Source organism: Puntigrus tetrazona, chromosome 22 (genome assembly GCF_018831695.1).
Source record: "Puntigrus tetrazona isolate hp1 chromosome 22, ASM1883169v1, whole genome shotgun sequence".
Classification (NCBI taxonomy): Eukaryota; Metazoa; Chordata; class Actinopteri; order Cypriniformes; family Cyprinidae; genus Puntigrus; species Puntigrus tetrazona.
This window is the reverse complement of record NC_056720.1, coordinates 9,532,502-9,549,007: the sequence shown is the minus strand read 5'-3', so window position 1 is coordinate 9,549,007 and position 16,506 is coordinate 9,532,502. Positions and strand designations below refer to the sequence as shown.

Below are 16,506 nucleotides of genomic sequence, written 5' to 3'. Positions count from 1 at the left end.
ACAGGAAGTGAACTGCTTGTCAGGTGCGTCACCAAAAATGGAGATACTGTATCGATTCCAATATTTCGGTGACCCTGCTTCGTTTACGCGCCCGCGCTAATAAGGTAGACGGGCTCTGAAAGATCTGGAAATGGAAGTGAGATTTAAAGGGACGGTAAGTACTAGTTGTTTATGCCAGTAGCTGAATGTGTCCTGAGTTTAGTAAACAGCGGGATGTGTCACCTGAGCCGTGGAGTGACAGCTTTGCACAGACGTACTGTAAATACTGACTCTCCCCTGCTGTACCTGTAGTGTGAGACTTTTATCACTGTGTATAGGCTTGTGGGGTGGCTTTAATTATGTAGCGCGCTTATTTGTAATACTCTAATTGCGGGAGTCATGTGCTTCAGTTATGGGCAGGGTTGAGATTTTAGTCATTTTTATAAATGCGTTTGTTTATCCTACATGTTGTGCAGTTTTATTACTGTACGCTATCATGCGACCTAGCTGTGACCCTTAATGGGCTACTCACTTAAAAATGACATTTCTGTGATCTCTTTTGTGTGTGTTTTTTTTTTTTTTTCTCTTTAAAGCGCATAGGAGATGTCTTGGATGCTCTGCTCAATATAATGAAAGTGAATGGGTTCATTTTTAAAACGGCGAAAGGTTTTCTGTCAGGTATTGAGCTGGTTAGGTTTATGCTAGTTCACAGAAATGAATATGGAGTCTGGTGAGCCATTAGCTTCGTGTCTGTAAGGCTTTGTGCGGTGACATGAAACATGTTATCATAAAGTACGGCAGTGGTGTGTAGGAACACTGGGCCGTTAAGAGTCGAACATATTCCATGAAGGGAGTTTCCTAAAAAAAAAAAAAGTACTTCTGATATTTGCATCCCTGCTTTCCTGTGAGCCACTTCCTTTATGACTTATGTCCTAGTCATAGCCCTTTCATAACATTTCATTTCTTCGCATTTTCAAACTAAATCTAGAAATAGTTTCCTGTGTGTATGTGTATATATATATGTTGTTTATTATTATTATTATTATTATTATTATTATTATTATTATTATTATTATTATTATTATTATTATTTTAATTTAATCAAGCATACAGTAATATTGTGAAAAATATTATGGTTTTAAAATAACTGTTCTCTATTTTAATATAATTTAATATATTTTAAAAAGATGGCAAATCTACATTTTCTCCATCCTAGCTCTATGTGACTATAGATGAATACAGTAAAGAGTTATATTAGAAAACCGTTTTTGGCTTTTCCGAGCTTTGTAATGATAGTGAATGATTTTTTTTTTTTTGTAGTTTTAGTGAAGTTTTAAATATATGGATGTTTTTCTGACACAAATGCATTGTCTCACTTCAGGAGGCTGTGTGGAGCGTGTTTTATGACTACTCTATGCACTTTTGGACTTCAAAATCTCGACACCCATTCACTGCCATTTATACAGCTTGAAAATAATTTTTTAAATATAATTTCAATTGTATTCATCTGAATATAATCGCATGCACATATACACATGGGGTAGGCCTACAGTAAATTAAAAATTTGGGTGATCTATCCCTTTAACGCCTCCTTTAGTGTATAACATTTCCAGTATTTTATGTAATGGTTTAATAAAAGATGTATAGGTTTCTATAATGTTCATTAGTTTATTTGAAATGTTACTTTTTTTTTTATATTTTCAGGGTGAAAGAATATTAGTGGTGTTTGTCGACGCGTTTGTTTTGCTGTGCTTGATCAGCTTTGTGAACAGAGACTCTCTGTGACCTTTGCCTGCCAACAGCGGCCAATAAAAACATGGGAAGCATTCCAGGAATTCTCTAGTCCAATAGAAACTGCTCTCAAAGTATGTCACGGCGATTGCAGGTCTTTGTTTGAGCACACGTAAATCAATCGAATGTTTCTGTACCAGTCACAACAAACTAGTTAGTATTAGTAAGGCAAGTCATCATTTGTTGGTGGGTTTCCAGTGGTCCGTTTCAAAGCCGAATGGCACGCCAGTGATTTTAGCCGTTGTATTGTCAGACTGTGTGTGTGTTGGTTTGGTGAGCCGTTGGTGAGGAAGTGTCGGGTATCGCTGATGTCACGCTCTGGCTCCTCCCCCTTGTACCTGTACGGCAGGAATTCAGCAGGTGGGAGCATGCTCCGCTAGAGCCATTCCTTCTCATGCTCGGCCGAGCTGACAAACAACAGCCGAGCACTGGACCTTCACAAAGAAGTGAGGCCCTCAAAAACCGGCGCTCTTCGCCCCGCCAAGCAGATCTTTGTTTGCCGGCTTTTGCAAACGTTGTGTATTTGTTGTTGCTTGCTTGATGTCGCACGTATGTAACCTAGCCGTTTCTTTCTCGTTTCAGAAAGCAGACATGGAGGAGATGACGATATGGGAGCAGCACACGGTCACGTTATCGAAAGTAAGTTGCGAATCGAGGGTTTAATTCGCTTTAGCCACACCTTTATCGAGCTCTGGACAGGTGTGTCTGGGAACGTGACACCGGGTGTAGAGTTTCCCTAACAATTGAAAGTCGAGACGGAAAAGTTTAGCGAGCGATTGCGATACCAAGATTGTCATAAGAGTTGTTTCCATCTGTCACTGGGACACGCCCGAAATTTTGGAATGTCAAGTTTGGGGTCATGTGGTGCATTTCAGTATAGAAAGAAGTGGCCTTCATTCAGATGTTGTTGTTGTTGTTGTTGTTGTTGTTATTTATTCTTTTTTATGTCTTTCTTGTCTTTTTAAATTACTTGATTACCTTTTATTTGATCTTTCTTCCTTTTGCAACCATTCAGTTTATTTTCTTCTCACATACTTTGATTCATTTTTAGCTCCTTGTTTTTTTTTCTTTATTTGATTTCTTTTTTTTTTTTTTTTTTTTTTTCTTTTTATACTGTTTCTTTGCCTCCTCATTCTTCCATTTCTTTTTTATTTTTTTCATTTGTTTCCTTTAATTCTTTTTGTTCATTTCATTCCACTTATGGGTTTCTCTTTTTTTTTTTTCTTTTATCTTTGTCCATTTAATTTCTGTAACACCATTTTTTTTCATTTAGTTTTTTGCTTGTTCTGTCCAATCTTTCTGGTTTGATCAGTCCATTCTTTCATACATTGTTCTCTCGTTCGCAGGATTCAAAGGTCGGCTTTGGTTTCGCGGTCTCGGGTGGGCTTGACAAGCCAGTAAATGGGGACACAGCGGTGGTGGTCTCTGACGTTCTTCCCAGCGGCCCTGCCATGGGTCGTCTTCAGTGAGTACACGTCTTCCTCCTACACATCCTGCCTAATCCTGTCCGACCTGTCATGTTTGTGTACAAGACGGAAAAACCAACTCAAACATATTTGGCAGATTATTTTTGTGATAGAGACACTTTTATTATTGCCCACAGGACGCGGGATCAGATAGCTATGGTGAATGGTGTTTCGATGGAGAACGTCACCTCGCTTTACACCATTCAAAATCTGAGGAACTGCGGGAAGACCGCAAACATTGTAAGTGAAAGCATTGCCGGAAGCAATTATGGAAATTAAAAAAGCATCTCAGTAAAACATTCATGAATTAAATGCTTATAAAAATGCTAATTTGTATGCATTTTGTAGACTGTGAAGAGGCCACGGACAATTCAGGTTCCTGCAAGCAACAGACCTACTCGTTCTGCCTCACAATCCAACATACTGGATGACGATACGCCACAAAAGAAGGCTCAGCGCAACACCGACACCAACCGTAACCGCCGAGCTCGAAGCGCAACGCCTGACCGCAACGGTCATGACCTTCCCATCATGTCCGGCTTCAAGAGACTTCCCAATCAGGACGTTCAAGACAAGCCCATCAGAACAACCCTGATCAAGAAAAAACCCACAGACGGTCAGAATCCAGACGGCTTTGCATTCTTCGATTATTAGTGGCGAGATTTTAACGTGTTTCTCTCTCTGTAGAATATGGCATGAAGTTGGGGAGCCAGATTTTCATCAAACACATGACTCCCACCGGTCTGGCTGCCAAAGAGGGCAGCCTTCAAGAAGGAGACCTTGTTTTAAAGGTGAAGAACTGGTTCTTTAGAAAGCTTTTCAATGCATGTGGATGTTGCGTAACCTTTTTGAACATTCTGGTTTAGATTAACGGCATGACGACAGAAAATCTGTCCTTGCTGGAGACCAAGCACCTGGTTGAGAAGTCTAGAGGTAAATTGACCATGTTGGTGTTGAGGGATGACAGAAAGTTCCTCGTCAGCATTCCCGAGGTGGAGGACAGTCCTCAAAACAGTGCCGACGAGAGGCGGCAAGACAGTAGTTCAGAGCTGGAGGGTGAGCTGAAATGTTTTTATCTGTGCCATATAGAGCTGACATGATGACGTATTTTTGTAATCCAACCCGGCTGGCATCACCCTGCTTCACTTAATAGGGTTATTTTCCAAATGAGAGGAGTAGATCCTGTTGCAAAATACAAAGAGGCCCACATCCAGGCGCTCGCGTAGTCAGCAAAGTATAAAGCCTTTATGCTTAGACAGAATTTTTGACATTTTGTTCTCTCTCTGGAACACCCATAAACTGTAAAAATCAACAGTTGTTTTAACTTAATGTTAATGACAACTGAAATATTTTATTTGACTCAACAAAACATTTTATTTTTGAATTATTGCAGAACGTAAGCTCTGTGACCAACATAATCCTTAAACATTTTCTTCTTAATAATTGCATGGTTTAACGTCACGTTTCGGCCTACAATAATACGTCATCCCTGCAGCGCTCTGATAAAGTGGGTTAAAATAAAAACCTTTTCAATTTTTGCCTGAAGAAATCTCTGACCTGGATTCTGACCTCCCCGCAAACCGAACATCCCGTCCAAGAGACCGTCGTTCTCGCAGGTGAAGATCTCAACTTTGACTTAGTGCAAAGTTCGTTTAACTAAAAGAGACTAACAGAGCTCATTAATCTGCAGAAACCGTGCCAACCCCGTGTCTAAACCAAGAGAATCGCCTCCTCTGCGCTCTACACTCACTAGACCACCCGCTCAATCGGTGCCCCCTCGTAGAGGTGAGTCTTGGTAACAAAACTCATTGGGACTTTATTAAACGCACACCCATTAAATTCAATGTGGCACTCATAGATTATCATGACTGAGAAGTTGTGACCTTAATACTTTGTCCATTGGTGTATATGTAACAGTAATGAATAACGCTTTGGCTCTTGCACAGTTCCCTCAGAGTCTGAATCGGACCGCAGCAACTCTCCTCCAGCGTCAAGACATGGCACTCTTGATAACAGAGACCGATACAAGTAAATATGACTTCAATTTACTGGACAATTATTTTTTTTAATACTATGGGAAGGTCCTCCAACTTATTTTGGCCAGAAGTTTTTATTACTTCTCGCCATGAAAATAGCCAGAGAAGCTGGAATACTTTTTTATTTTACAGGGTTTCTGTTTTTTTTGGGGTTTTTTTATTTTTATTTTCCGTGTTTCTTTCCTCTCTTACCAGTCTTTTCACGTTGCTGTTAGTTTGGGGGAGATTTATTTATTTATTTGTTTTTTCCTGTTTCAGGGTTCTCTCCGGGATCTCTGCGTTGCCAAATCCTCGAGCCTCACCCGTCACCCAGAACTGGAACCCCTCCACTGCCTCGCAGCCTCGCAGAGGTCTGCCTCAAAAAGCTCTCAAAAGACACACCATCTCTGATTTTCCTATATTACATATAAACTGACTCTGAAGTTAACGACTGGTGATTCAGTCAATGATATGCACGAATGTTGTCAATGATATAGTTTTAATGGCCATTTGTTTTGTGTGACCAGCCGTTTCCGAGTCCGATTCAGACCGAAGCGCCTCTCCTCCCCCAAGGCGTGAGAGTCCCAAACCTGAAAACCACTCCAGATACAAGTATGAGTCCACAACATGAGCACCCAATCTAAATGAAATCTTAAGCACATTGTCAATATTGAGAAGTCATTGATTCGTCTAAAAGACTAGTCTATTTCCAGTACGACTGAGACCTGTTGACCTGCTTTATTCTTTAAACAATTATCAGATCGGATGATATCCATCAAGTTACGTTTAGCAATGTCCAATCTCGATTCTGGAGGGCCAACATCCTACAGAGTTTACCTCCAAACTTGCTCTAGTGAGTCTAAAGACCTCGTTTAGCTGGTTTAGGTGTGTTTAATTAGGCCTAGAGCTAAACCAAGTGTTGCCAAGTTCACGGTTTCTCAGCTTTTAGAAACCCCATTAACGTGATATTTAGCCCCTCCAATGCAAATTTTGCAGAGTATCCCCATCGAAAAATGTATTTTACCCTCCAAAATTTATATCAAGAAGCCTCCTTCGAAGGCTACTGAAATGCCTCAACCCGAAAATGTTTATACTAGTCCCTTTACGTCATTGACACACTGTTTTCCTCTTTGATAAAGTGAAGTGCTTTGACACAGTCTGTATTGTTAAAGGCGCTATATAAATAAAGGTGACAGAAAGGTGGTTTAAGTAGCAGTTGGGTGGTTTTTTTTGCAAAACCTGGCAACCCTGAGCTAAACTCTGCAGATAGTGAACTTTCAGGAACAGGTTTGGACACTGTTGGGTTTTTAGTGATATGTCGACTACCGAATGGAAATGTCTTCATTGCCTCTCTATACCTCTTTTCCCAGGGTGCTTCCCGATCTTCCTCCTCAGGGGATAAAGTCTTCCTCTCTTAGCATGTCTCAGGATTTCCCTCGCCGCATGGCGTCTCCTTACAGGCCTCCACCCAGAGGTGATTTTCACTCCATAACGCCCTTTAGTTTCGAATCTTCGCCAAACGCATTCACGAGCACGTCTTTTCCATTACAGCTGCATCAGAGTCCGAATCGGACGATAGCACCGGACCTCGGCGCAGCCAGGAGTCGCGCAATAGATACAGGTACACATGAGGGAGGCCTCGCACCGGGCTCTTTCAGAAGAGCCGAGCATCATCCACACACGATGAGAAAAACAGTTTGTTCTTTTGTTTTTTGGTTTTTAATTTGCTTTTTTTTTTGTTGCATCAAGTTGTTTGTATACACGCCTGTCACTGTGTTTCATTGTGATATCTGGAAATGTTGATATGTGTGATCTTTTAAAATAAAAGACACCCAAACAACCTGAGTTTTCTCTTGTAGTATGTTGGTTTTAATATTTATAAATATTTAAATAGCTTTTATAAGAGGATACAAACAATTATACAGCCACATTATCTAAATAATACCATACACATATAGTGTTAATACTCTACACATCCAGGGGTGCAATAAGTATCTTATATGGATCTACTTAATTTTGATTTTGACTTAAATTTGACGATATAATCACTTACGGATATGGATTGCCCATCAAAATCAATAAGAGAGAGTTCCCCAGACACCCTGAGGTGAATTCCTCCCTCTGTTCCTGATCCTCAATGATTTCACGTTAGTTCCCACTCCCTTCATGGACGAGCATAATTAAGTACCCCTCTCTCATCCTCCCATCTGCCCTCTTTCTCTTGCAGGGCGACACCTGAGGTCATGTCAGTCCCTGTAATGGACCCCCCAAAATGGGCGAAACCCTCAACGCCTGTACAGAGAGGTATGAGCCAATAATAAACTGAATAGTCCAGGTTAAATATTAAATGCTGATTAAAATTAGTCTTCTTAAAATTTTCTTTTGAATGTCACTTTTAACTAAAAATGCTAATGTGTAAATAATAAATATTGATATAAAATATGTAAGAAATGGTGTACGTTATTTTCTAAATGATACAAAAAGTCTGTTAGTGTTTATACACATTTTACCCACTGTTTTTCCACAGTATATAAATGTTAAATGCTGAGGCCATGAAAATTATCGCACCTCAATTTTGAATTTAAAAAAAGTAATTTGTATATTATTATAGAATATTTTCTGAACATTACGGTGTAAATTCTGTAATTGAAATTTCACATTAATATTTACGCAATAATTTTTCAATAATTTGTTACATTTAAATGCGTACATAAACATATTATGTTACTCAACCTTAAGTATGAAAAACTTATTATATTTAAATATCAGAGTAAATATTAAATATTCAATATATACATTTTTTAAAATAAATTCTATTTAAATGCTCATACACATTTCACTTCAATATCTGCACATTAATTTTCCAGAAACGTATAAATTACATATTAGTAAATGCCTATAAATTGTATATTTTGATGACATGAAAATAATTTTTGCCTTGTTTTGATCCTCAATTTCAAGCATGAAAAATAATTTAAATAAGAAAATTAATGAAAATTAAATGCCTATGAAAATTCATTATTAATGTGTACATTATAAATTCGTAAATATTCACTTGTAAATGACAGTAATCTTTCATATGCATTGTGCAATATTTATAAACGCATTATTCATCACATAAATTTAAACCATTTTAAATATGTCGTTAGCTATTTATTTGAGTTTTAAAAATTTAAAATGCAAATGGAACTAATTTTTAAATTGCTAATAACCCATAATGCTCTGTAATTTTCATGTTTAATCAGCTCCCTCAGAATCTGAGTCCGATGCAAGTTACAACTCTCCTCCGAGAACACAGTCTCCAGCCAATAAAAACTCCAGAAGCAGACCAGGGTAAGAGATACCACTGCTCTTTTTTATTTTATATCATCATTATGCGCATAAAGGCGAGAAATATAGTTTTGTAATATTGTTTTGTCTCAGAGCTGAGATGCAAGCGCCGGTCATCAACATCCGACAGGACTCTTCTCTCAGAGCCGCTCCTGCCAGACCACCACCTGAAGGTCTGAATTGTTGCCTTCGTGTTCCTGAAAATTTCTTCATCCTTGCATCTTTGTAGTATATTGTCATTTTTGGTTCGTCCACCAGACTCCTCTGAATCAGAAAGAGCCCCATCACCTGTCAGGAGAATGGAGAGTCCCAGCCACAACAGCGATCTCAGGTCAGAAACACCTCCTCTGACTAATATTTATATAATAGCTAATTATGTCACACTGAAAAGTCAGTTTCCATTAGGGTTAAGAACAGCAGGTGTCAATAAATGCTTTTGTTTGCTGCTAAACCATTCATGAAGACATTATACATGGCCATAGTGACTCACTGTGTGAATGTGAACATCGACTCTTTCTTTCAGTTTTCCGCGTGCTAACGGCACTCTTCGCTCTAACGTGTCTGTTCCCGACCACAGCATGTTGAGTTGTGAGTATCGTGCATTGCATTGCAAATGATGGAGTGGCTATTGGGTACTGAATTCTAACTGTTTTATCTCAGCAAAAACTGACGAGGAGCCACTTTATTCACTTCCTCCAGACGCAGTGCCAACACCAAACCTGGGGTGAGAAATGTAATGTTTATTTGTGTGGAGATCAAAGACAAGACATGAGACGTCGATATATAATAATCATTAATAGTTTGCATGAGGAAAAATCTTTTTTTTTTTTTTAATGGCAGCACAAAACAATTGTAAATGAAAGTCACTACAATGATTAATAATTTTCTTAATTTATTATATTATGTACTTTTTATATTTATAATATATGGGGTAAACATATTTTTGTTATTTAATTTCATACTTTTGTTTATTTCTAAAAGCATAAATTAAACACAGCAAAACAAATATTAGCATGATGTTAAAATACTTTATATTAATTTTTCGTTAATTAAATTAAAATCAAAGTCAATATAACAAATACCATGAAGGAAATACATTTGTAGCTCATTTAGAATATTGTTAATAATAATTAGTGCTGTCAAATGATTTATCTGTATTAATCTTTTAAAAATCGTTTAAAAGTTTTAAATGTTTTTGTTTACATAGTATATGTGTGTGTATTGTGTATATTTATGCATGTTTATTTTAAGAAAATGTTTGTTAAATATAATTTAAATGATATGAATATATATATATATGTGTGTGTGTATATGTGTATATATATATATATATATATATATATATATTACACACACACTTAATCATTTGACAGCACTAATTATTTATATTATATAATTTATGTAATTAATAATATTCTAAAATAAAAAAATTCCATCATAGTATTAAACTTTAAATAGATTAACATTTTTACTTTTTTTATTTATTTTACTTTTTAAATGATGTACTTTCCTCTATATAAGGTACAGCTCAGATCAGAACCACGTCAGCTTTGTGAAGGAGGGCAATGTTGGGTTGAGGTTGGTGGGAGGAAATGACGTTGGCATCTTCGTTGGTGGTGTCCAGCCCAATAGTCCAGCTCAGAGACAAGGCATGCAAGAGGGTGATCAGATTCTGGAGGTACGACCAAACAATCACATACATGTCCTACATGATCAAACCTTTCAGCGGCGCCTTTCTTCAAGACTGTTATTTTGGTAGGTGAACGATGTGGACTTCAGTCACTTCACCAGAGAGGAAGCAGCTATGTATCTCATGAACATACGTGCTGGTGACCGTATCGATATCCGGACTCAGAATAAAATGGACAGTGAGTGCCTTTGTGTTTCCTTATTAGGATTAAAGAGTTACTACACCCCAAAATGAAATGAATCGCTTCATTAATCACTTACCCCCATGTATCTCCAAAACCATAAAAGCTTTGTTTGTCTTCAGAACGCAATTTAAGATATTTTTGACGAAAACCAGGAGCCTTGTGACTGTCCCAATGACTGGAAAAAGTAACACTGTCAAAGTCCAGAAAAATGTGAAAGATATCATCAAAATAGTCCATCAGTTGTTCAATCTAAATGTTATGAAGTGACAAAAAAAACTTTTTGTACACAAAAGTACTTTTTGTACGATTCATAAAATTCAGATTGAACCACTGATGGCAGATGGACTTTTCTAACGATGTCTTTCATACTTTTCTGGACTTTGACAGTGTTCATGACTTAGGAGTCAACAGGACAGTCACAAGCCTCCTGGTTTACATCCAAAATATCTTAAATTGTGTTCTGAGGATGAACAAAGCTTTTACAGGTTTAGGGTGACATGGGGTTTATGAGAACATTTTCAACATAAAAACAAAATTGACCCTGTATATTTTTTTATAACGATAAATAAACAATGGGTTCCTCGTCTTATTGTGAACGTAAACCCATTCGGAAAGTAAAATGGGTTACGAATAACATGTCTGAAATAATCTTGACATCTTAGTATACAAGAAGATTTTGAAGTCCAGCCTTGGTGACTCTTTCTACATCCGCACACACTTTGACCACATGGCTGAGACCAGTACTGGTCTGAGCTTCACCAGAGGCGAGGTCTTCAGAGTAGTGGACACTATGCACCGCGGGAAGCTGGGAACCTGGCTAGCTGTGCGCATGGGCAATGACCTACACGAGCTGGACAAAGGCACCATTCCTAACCAGACCAGGTACGTTAGTAGTAGTTTTTATTCTTCCTTCCAAAGCTGTGGTAAGTTTGTATACTTGTAAAGAATGTTTCATTACGATTCCTGCTTGTACTCCTGATGTCTAATTCTTTTTCTCTGTCTCAGGGCTGAAACTTTGGCCAATTTAGAGCAGGCACAGAGAATTAGTGCAGCTGAACGCCAGACGTCCGGCCCCAGAGCTGAATTCTGGAAGTTACGGGGTCTCAGAGGGGCCAAAAAGAACGTCAGAAGAACCCGCGATGACCTGCTGCAGTTGACCATTCAAGGCAAATTTCCAGCATATGAGAAAGTTGTTCTGAGAGAGGGTTAGTGAACTACGTTTTTTTTAAAGAAATATTGTTTCTGACAGTGTCTTTGGTTGTAACATATGTATGCTTTTTCATTTGCAGCCAATTTCAAACGGCCTATCGTCATTTTGGGTCCTCTGAATGACATTGCAAATGAGAAGCTGGCCCGAGAGTTGCCAGATGAATTTGAAGTTGCAGGTATGAAAAATTGAGTTTATGTTTTGAAATTTCTTAACATTTCTACTGAAGGTTATTCACTTTCAAACATTTAAAGGTATAGTTCACCCAAAAATGTACATTCTGTCATTAATAATGACTCACCCTCATGTTTTTCCAAACCTGTAAGACCTTTTTATTCTTCTTTGAAACACAAAAAACTTTTGATGAAATCTGAGAGCTTTCTGAGCTGCTTAGCAATGCAACTGTCTGTCCATGAGGCATCAGTGGTTCAATACTTTTTGTCTACAAATAAAACAAAAAATAATGACTTTATTCAACAATTTCTTCACTTCCGTGTCAGTCTTGGGCGTGCATCCCCGAGAGTACCACTATGCTTATTTTCTTTGTGCACAGAAGTATTCTCGTAGCTTTATAAAATAAAGCTTTATAAAAGCTTTATTCATGTTCTTACTACATTTCTGGGCTTTGAATGTTTCGGTTGCATTGCTGTATATGAAGGGACAAAAATATCTTAATTTGTGTTTGGTTTTGGAATGACACAAGAATGTTAGATTTTTGGGTGAACTACCCCTCTAATACTCTGATTTTATTGCCTATAGAAATGGTTGCCAGAAGTGGAGGTGAAAGTTCATCCAGTGTCATCAAACTGGACACAGTGAGGCGAATAGCAGAGCAGGTAAGCTTTTTCAGTATCATACAGAATATTGCTGTAAAATAAACCAACATTACCTAAACCAAACGCTTATAACTTGCTCTCACCTGCAGGAAAAGCATCCCTTGCTGGACATTACACCCACTGCAGTAGAAAGATTAAATTATATCCAGTACCATCCCATGGTGCTCTTCTTAGATCCTCATAATCGAAAAGATGTGAAGTCAATGAGGCAAAAATACATGCCAGGCTCCAATAAGAGCTCTCGTCGACTATATGCTCAGGCCTTAAAGCTGAGGAAACACTACAGTCATCTATTTTCCGGTACACCTTTGAAGCCAGTCTTAAATTCAGTTCTGAATCCTGTTTGAATCTTATTTGAAGATACCTTCAGAAAGTTTTAATGTGCCCTGAATTACAATCTCTACTCTTTCGGTTTCCTTCACAGCACGCATTGATCTTCAGCCTAATACAAACATGTGGTATGATGTTTTGAAAGACAAGATTCGGCAGCAGCAATCTAAACCGGTCTGGGTTTCTGAAGTTATGTAAGAACTCTAAAGAGAATTATGGTACTTAATGGTGCACTCACATCATGTACAATTAATGTAATTATCAACTTCATAAACCTTACTTGTCTTTATTAAACTCAAAACATTGTGTAAGCTATAACTTGATCATTCTGGCATAGCCAACAACTCTAAATCAAATCTCTAAGATCTTAGATTATAATCATTTCAACAAGATGTGCATGGTTTATTTCCAGTTGGAGGGAGGTGGCGATGAGGACCTTGACGCGTTCAACCGAGAAAATAACTCTGACTACCTCAGTGGTGCCAGCGACTATGAGGACACCGACGGTGAGGCCATTACGGATGGTGAAGGCTACACAGACAACGAGGACCTAGAGGAGCCCTCTGTAGGCATTGCCAGAAACCGTGGCACTGCACTGGCCCGCTCCTCGGAGCCCGCCACTGGGCAGAATCATAGTCCTGAACCTCCCTATGACCCAGAGCCATACCTGGAGGAAGAGCCCGTGTACACCCTACCTCCCGGCGAAATACCTCCTATCCTCCATGTCCCAGAGCCCCGATCTCCACGCCTTGCCCCTGGCAATCCCCAACAAGAAGACGATGTACCCTCGCAGAGGAGTTTCTCAGATTCAGATTTTAGCACTGGTGACTTGGCTGCAGCACCTTCCGACGTTCCGCCCAATTTCAGGGCACCAGATCCCAAAGAAGTGCATTCAGGGACCCCTCCACTCTCAGCCATAGAGGAGAAACTACAGCAGGTACCATATTTACCCATTACCTAACCTATCAAGCAATCAGACACAACACGATTTAGTCAATTAGAACATGTTTGTGGATCTACATCAGCGATATGCAACTTTAGTTTTAAAGGTCCACTGTCCTGCAGAGTTGGCTCCAACCCTAATCAAAAACACACGACTGTAGTTTTTTTAGTCTTAAAGTGTTTTTTCCAGGTGTTTTTGAGCTAACTGAAGCTGCCCATCTCTGATCCTTAATAGGACAAAACTTACCATAACCAACTTTTAAAAACGGAGGGAGAGTTGAAAATGTTCTATACACCCGAGATCCCAAATGTGATCCTAACCCTGATCCCAAAATCTGATTTATTGGTAGATCCACACAATTATTTGAGTATTACAGCATGATTTAGTCAAGCAGAGCATGTTCCTGGATCCCTATCCCTAGAAGGATCAACATAAGACAGCTTACACTAACCATAACCTAAAACAGAGGGATATGATAGAAGTTAATAATTTTCTTTAATCCACTAATTGCAAAGTAACCATAACCGTGACCCTAAAGTCTGATGAGATGATGAGTCCACCTTAATTAAAATTTGGGTAGCACAGCGTTAAGTTGGACATTCTCCTAGATCAACGTCCCTAGTAGGACCTTACGCTGATTTTAACCTAGCTTAAAAATAAGAAGGAACCAGTAAGTCAATAATATTGTTCATCCCAGTGATCCCAGAGTTTAACATAATCATTAGCCTAAAATCTGACTGGTTAATAGATGCACAGCATTATTAATTCAAGTATAGGATATGCTCCTTGATCAACACCCAACAAAGACTTGCCCTAACCATAACCTACTTTTAACAAGTTGATAATGTTCATCACGCCTCTAATCCCACGTAAACCCTAACACTGATCCTAAAATCTGATGATTTGATGATTCAGCCTTAATTTGAGTATCACAACGTCAAGTGAAGTAGGACAGGTTCCTGGATCTACATCCGACAAAGGACTTGTCTTGGCTACTTGAGAGCACAACAGGACGTGCACAAGACTGTCCCATGTCTGAAAAATGTTCCTAGTAGTAGAATTTAATTAGTACAGTACAAGTAATTGCAATCTTACAAAACTATGTTGTAAGTGTGTCCCATCAGGTAATCAAATGTTGTGTGGCCTTCACGCCCATTTAAACGTGTACAGAAAATAAATCACGCACGTGTGGGTATTGGGACAGCCCATTATTTTATTTTAATAAATGATGTAGAAATTGATCTTCGCATGCTTTGTTTCAGGCCCGTATGGCAGAACCAGAAAGGAAACCCTCCCCTTCGTTTATAGTGTAAGTCTTTATGCATGGTCTGTCAAGTTTAGCTCAGAAGGATAAAATGCTAAAGGAATTAGCTTTTAATTTTTAAATGTATCCATAAATCTTTTCTCTTAGACTGGCACATCACGAAGCCATGCTAATGCGGAGAACACAGATCAGAGGAAGCGACAGTGACAGCGAGGAAGAAGACAGAGATGATTTTAGCGTAGATGATGATGAAACTGATGACATTGAATGGGGACCTGCAACAGAGCTGTAATACGCATGGATCGTACCGACATGGACCTCTTATGTCTCATTGTGGACATGTGCATTTACACAATCAAACTGGATATATTCTTTTGGTATTTCCAGTGTTTTTTACGCAGTGTCCTTATGGACTTGTGGTAGATGACTGTAATCTTGGATCGATTTTGAAGATTTGTGACCAGAATTGCTTCCTTTTGTGGGTTTCATAGTTTAACGGATGTGCTAAAGATCTTCCTCAGGATTATATGGAAAATAAATATTGCCAGTTGTAATAAAGACAGTTTGGGTATGCTTTACCCTCTTCAATAACTTGATATATATATATATATATATATATATATATATATTATTTTAATTATTATTGATTTTGTATTTTGAAATAAATGGAACAAAAGATTTAAACTTACATTATTACTAATGTTAAAATTAATCTTACTGCAACGTCTTCTCAAGGTCAAAAAACACTTTCATTTTCTTAGAATATGCATCAATTTTTACCTTATTTTTTTCAATTACTCCCACATGATTTACTCAATGATTAATTTTTTTCCAAACCCCTCCTTTGCCCGACACTAATTTACGGTGATTGGCCAATTTCATTTAGTGTTTGTGATGCACAAAACAGGTAATTGCTATTTTGTCTGAAGACTTTATCTTTAATCTTAATCTGTTTTTTAAATCTGTGTAAACCATACGTTTGCGACCGTTTTTTACTGATTTTACGTGGTTAATGACGCCATGCTCGTGCCCAAGCCATCAAACTGACATCATCAGAGAAGGCCCATCATTTCAGAAGACAGGAGCATTTTGGGATGCAGATTAAACATTATGAAGGCAAACATATTTTATTTTTATTTTTTTTAAAGTTTGACTTTGCACGGATGAAGTGTTCACCACAAAAATAGCAATGTGAGCTAACAAAATAAATCCAAAAAAGCAACGAGCATCGACATGAAACGGCTTAAGATCCGTTTTAAAAATGTCCTTTTTTTAGTGAACTGGAATGTTCTTCCCCTGCCCAAGAAAAAAAAATCCTGGAAATTGTCATATTTATATTATATTGAGTCACTACCTAGAGAGCAGACTGAGACACACTTATAGGAAATTCCCTAAATACAGACACATCACGTTAAAAATGTGAAAATTTAACATTGTTAGAACTGTCACCGTTCCAAATCACACCAATGTT

At 38.2% G+C, this 16,506-nt stretch overlaps 1 protein-coding gene across 1 annotated transcript; it reads left to right on the top strand.

Moving 5' to 3' along the window:
- tjp3 (tight junction protein 3) lies at nt 1-15,626 on the top strand. The gene is made up of 31 exons (XM_043223800.1): nt 1-154; nt 2,353-2,409; nt 3,117-3,235; nt 3,374-3,476; nt 3,585-3,852; nt 3,924-4,027; nt 4,103-4,292; nt 4,783-4,852; nt 4,927-5,021; nt 5,183-5,264; nt 5,531-5,622; nt 5,779-5,863; nt 6,622-6,725; nt 6,803-6,872; nt 7,479-7,555; nt 8,497-8,584; nt 8,675-8,754; nt 8,840-8,912; nt 9,105-9,169; nt 9,242-9,305; nt 10,103-10,259; nt 10,341-10,449; nt 11,118-11,337; nt 11,461-11,660; nt 11,745-11,840; nt 12,422-12,498; nt 12,588-12,798; nt 12,923-13,017; nt 13,220-13,765; nt 15,034-15,080; nt 15,183-15,626. Exons 1-31 carry the CDS (start codon nt 131-133, stop codon nt 15,325-15,327), a joined length of 3,813 nt encoding a protein of 1,270 aa, XP_043079735.1. The 5' UTR covers nt 1-130; the 3' UTR covers nt 15,328-15,626.
- The last annotated feature ends 880 nt before the right edge of the window (nt 15,627-16,506 follow it).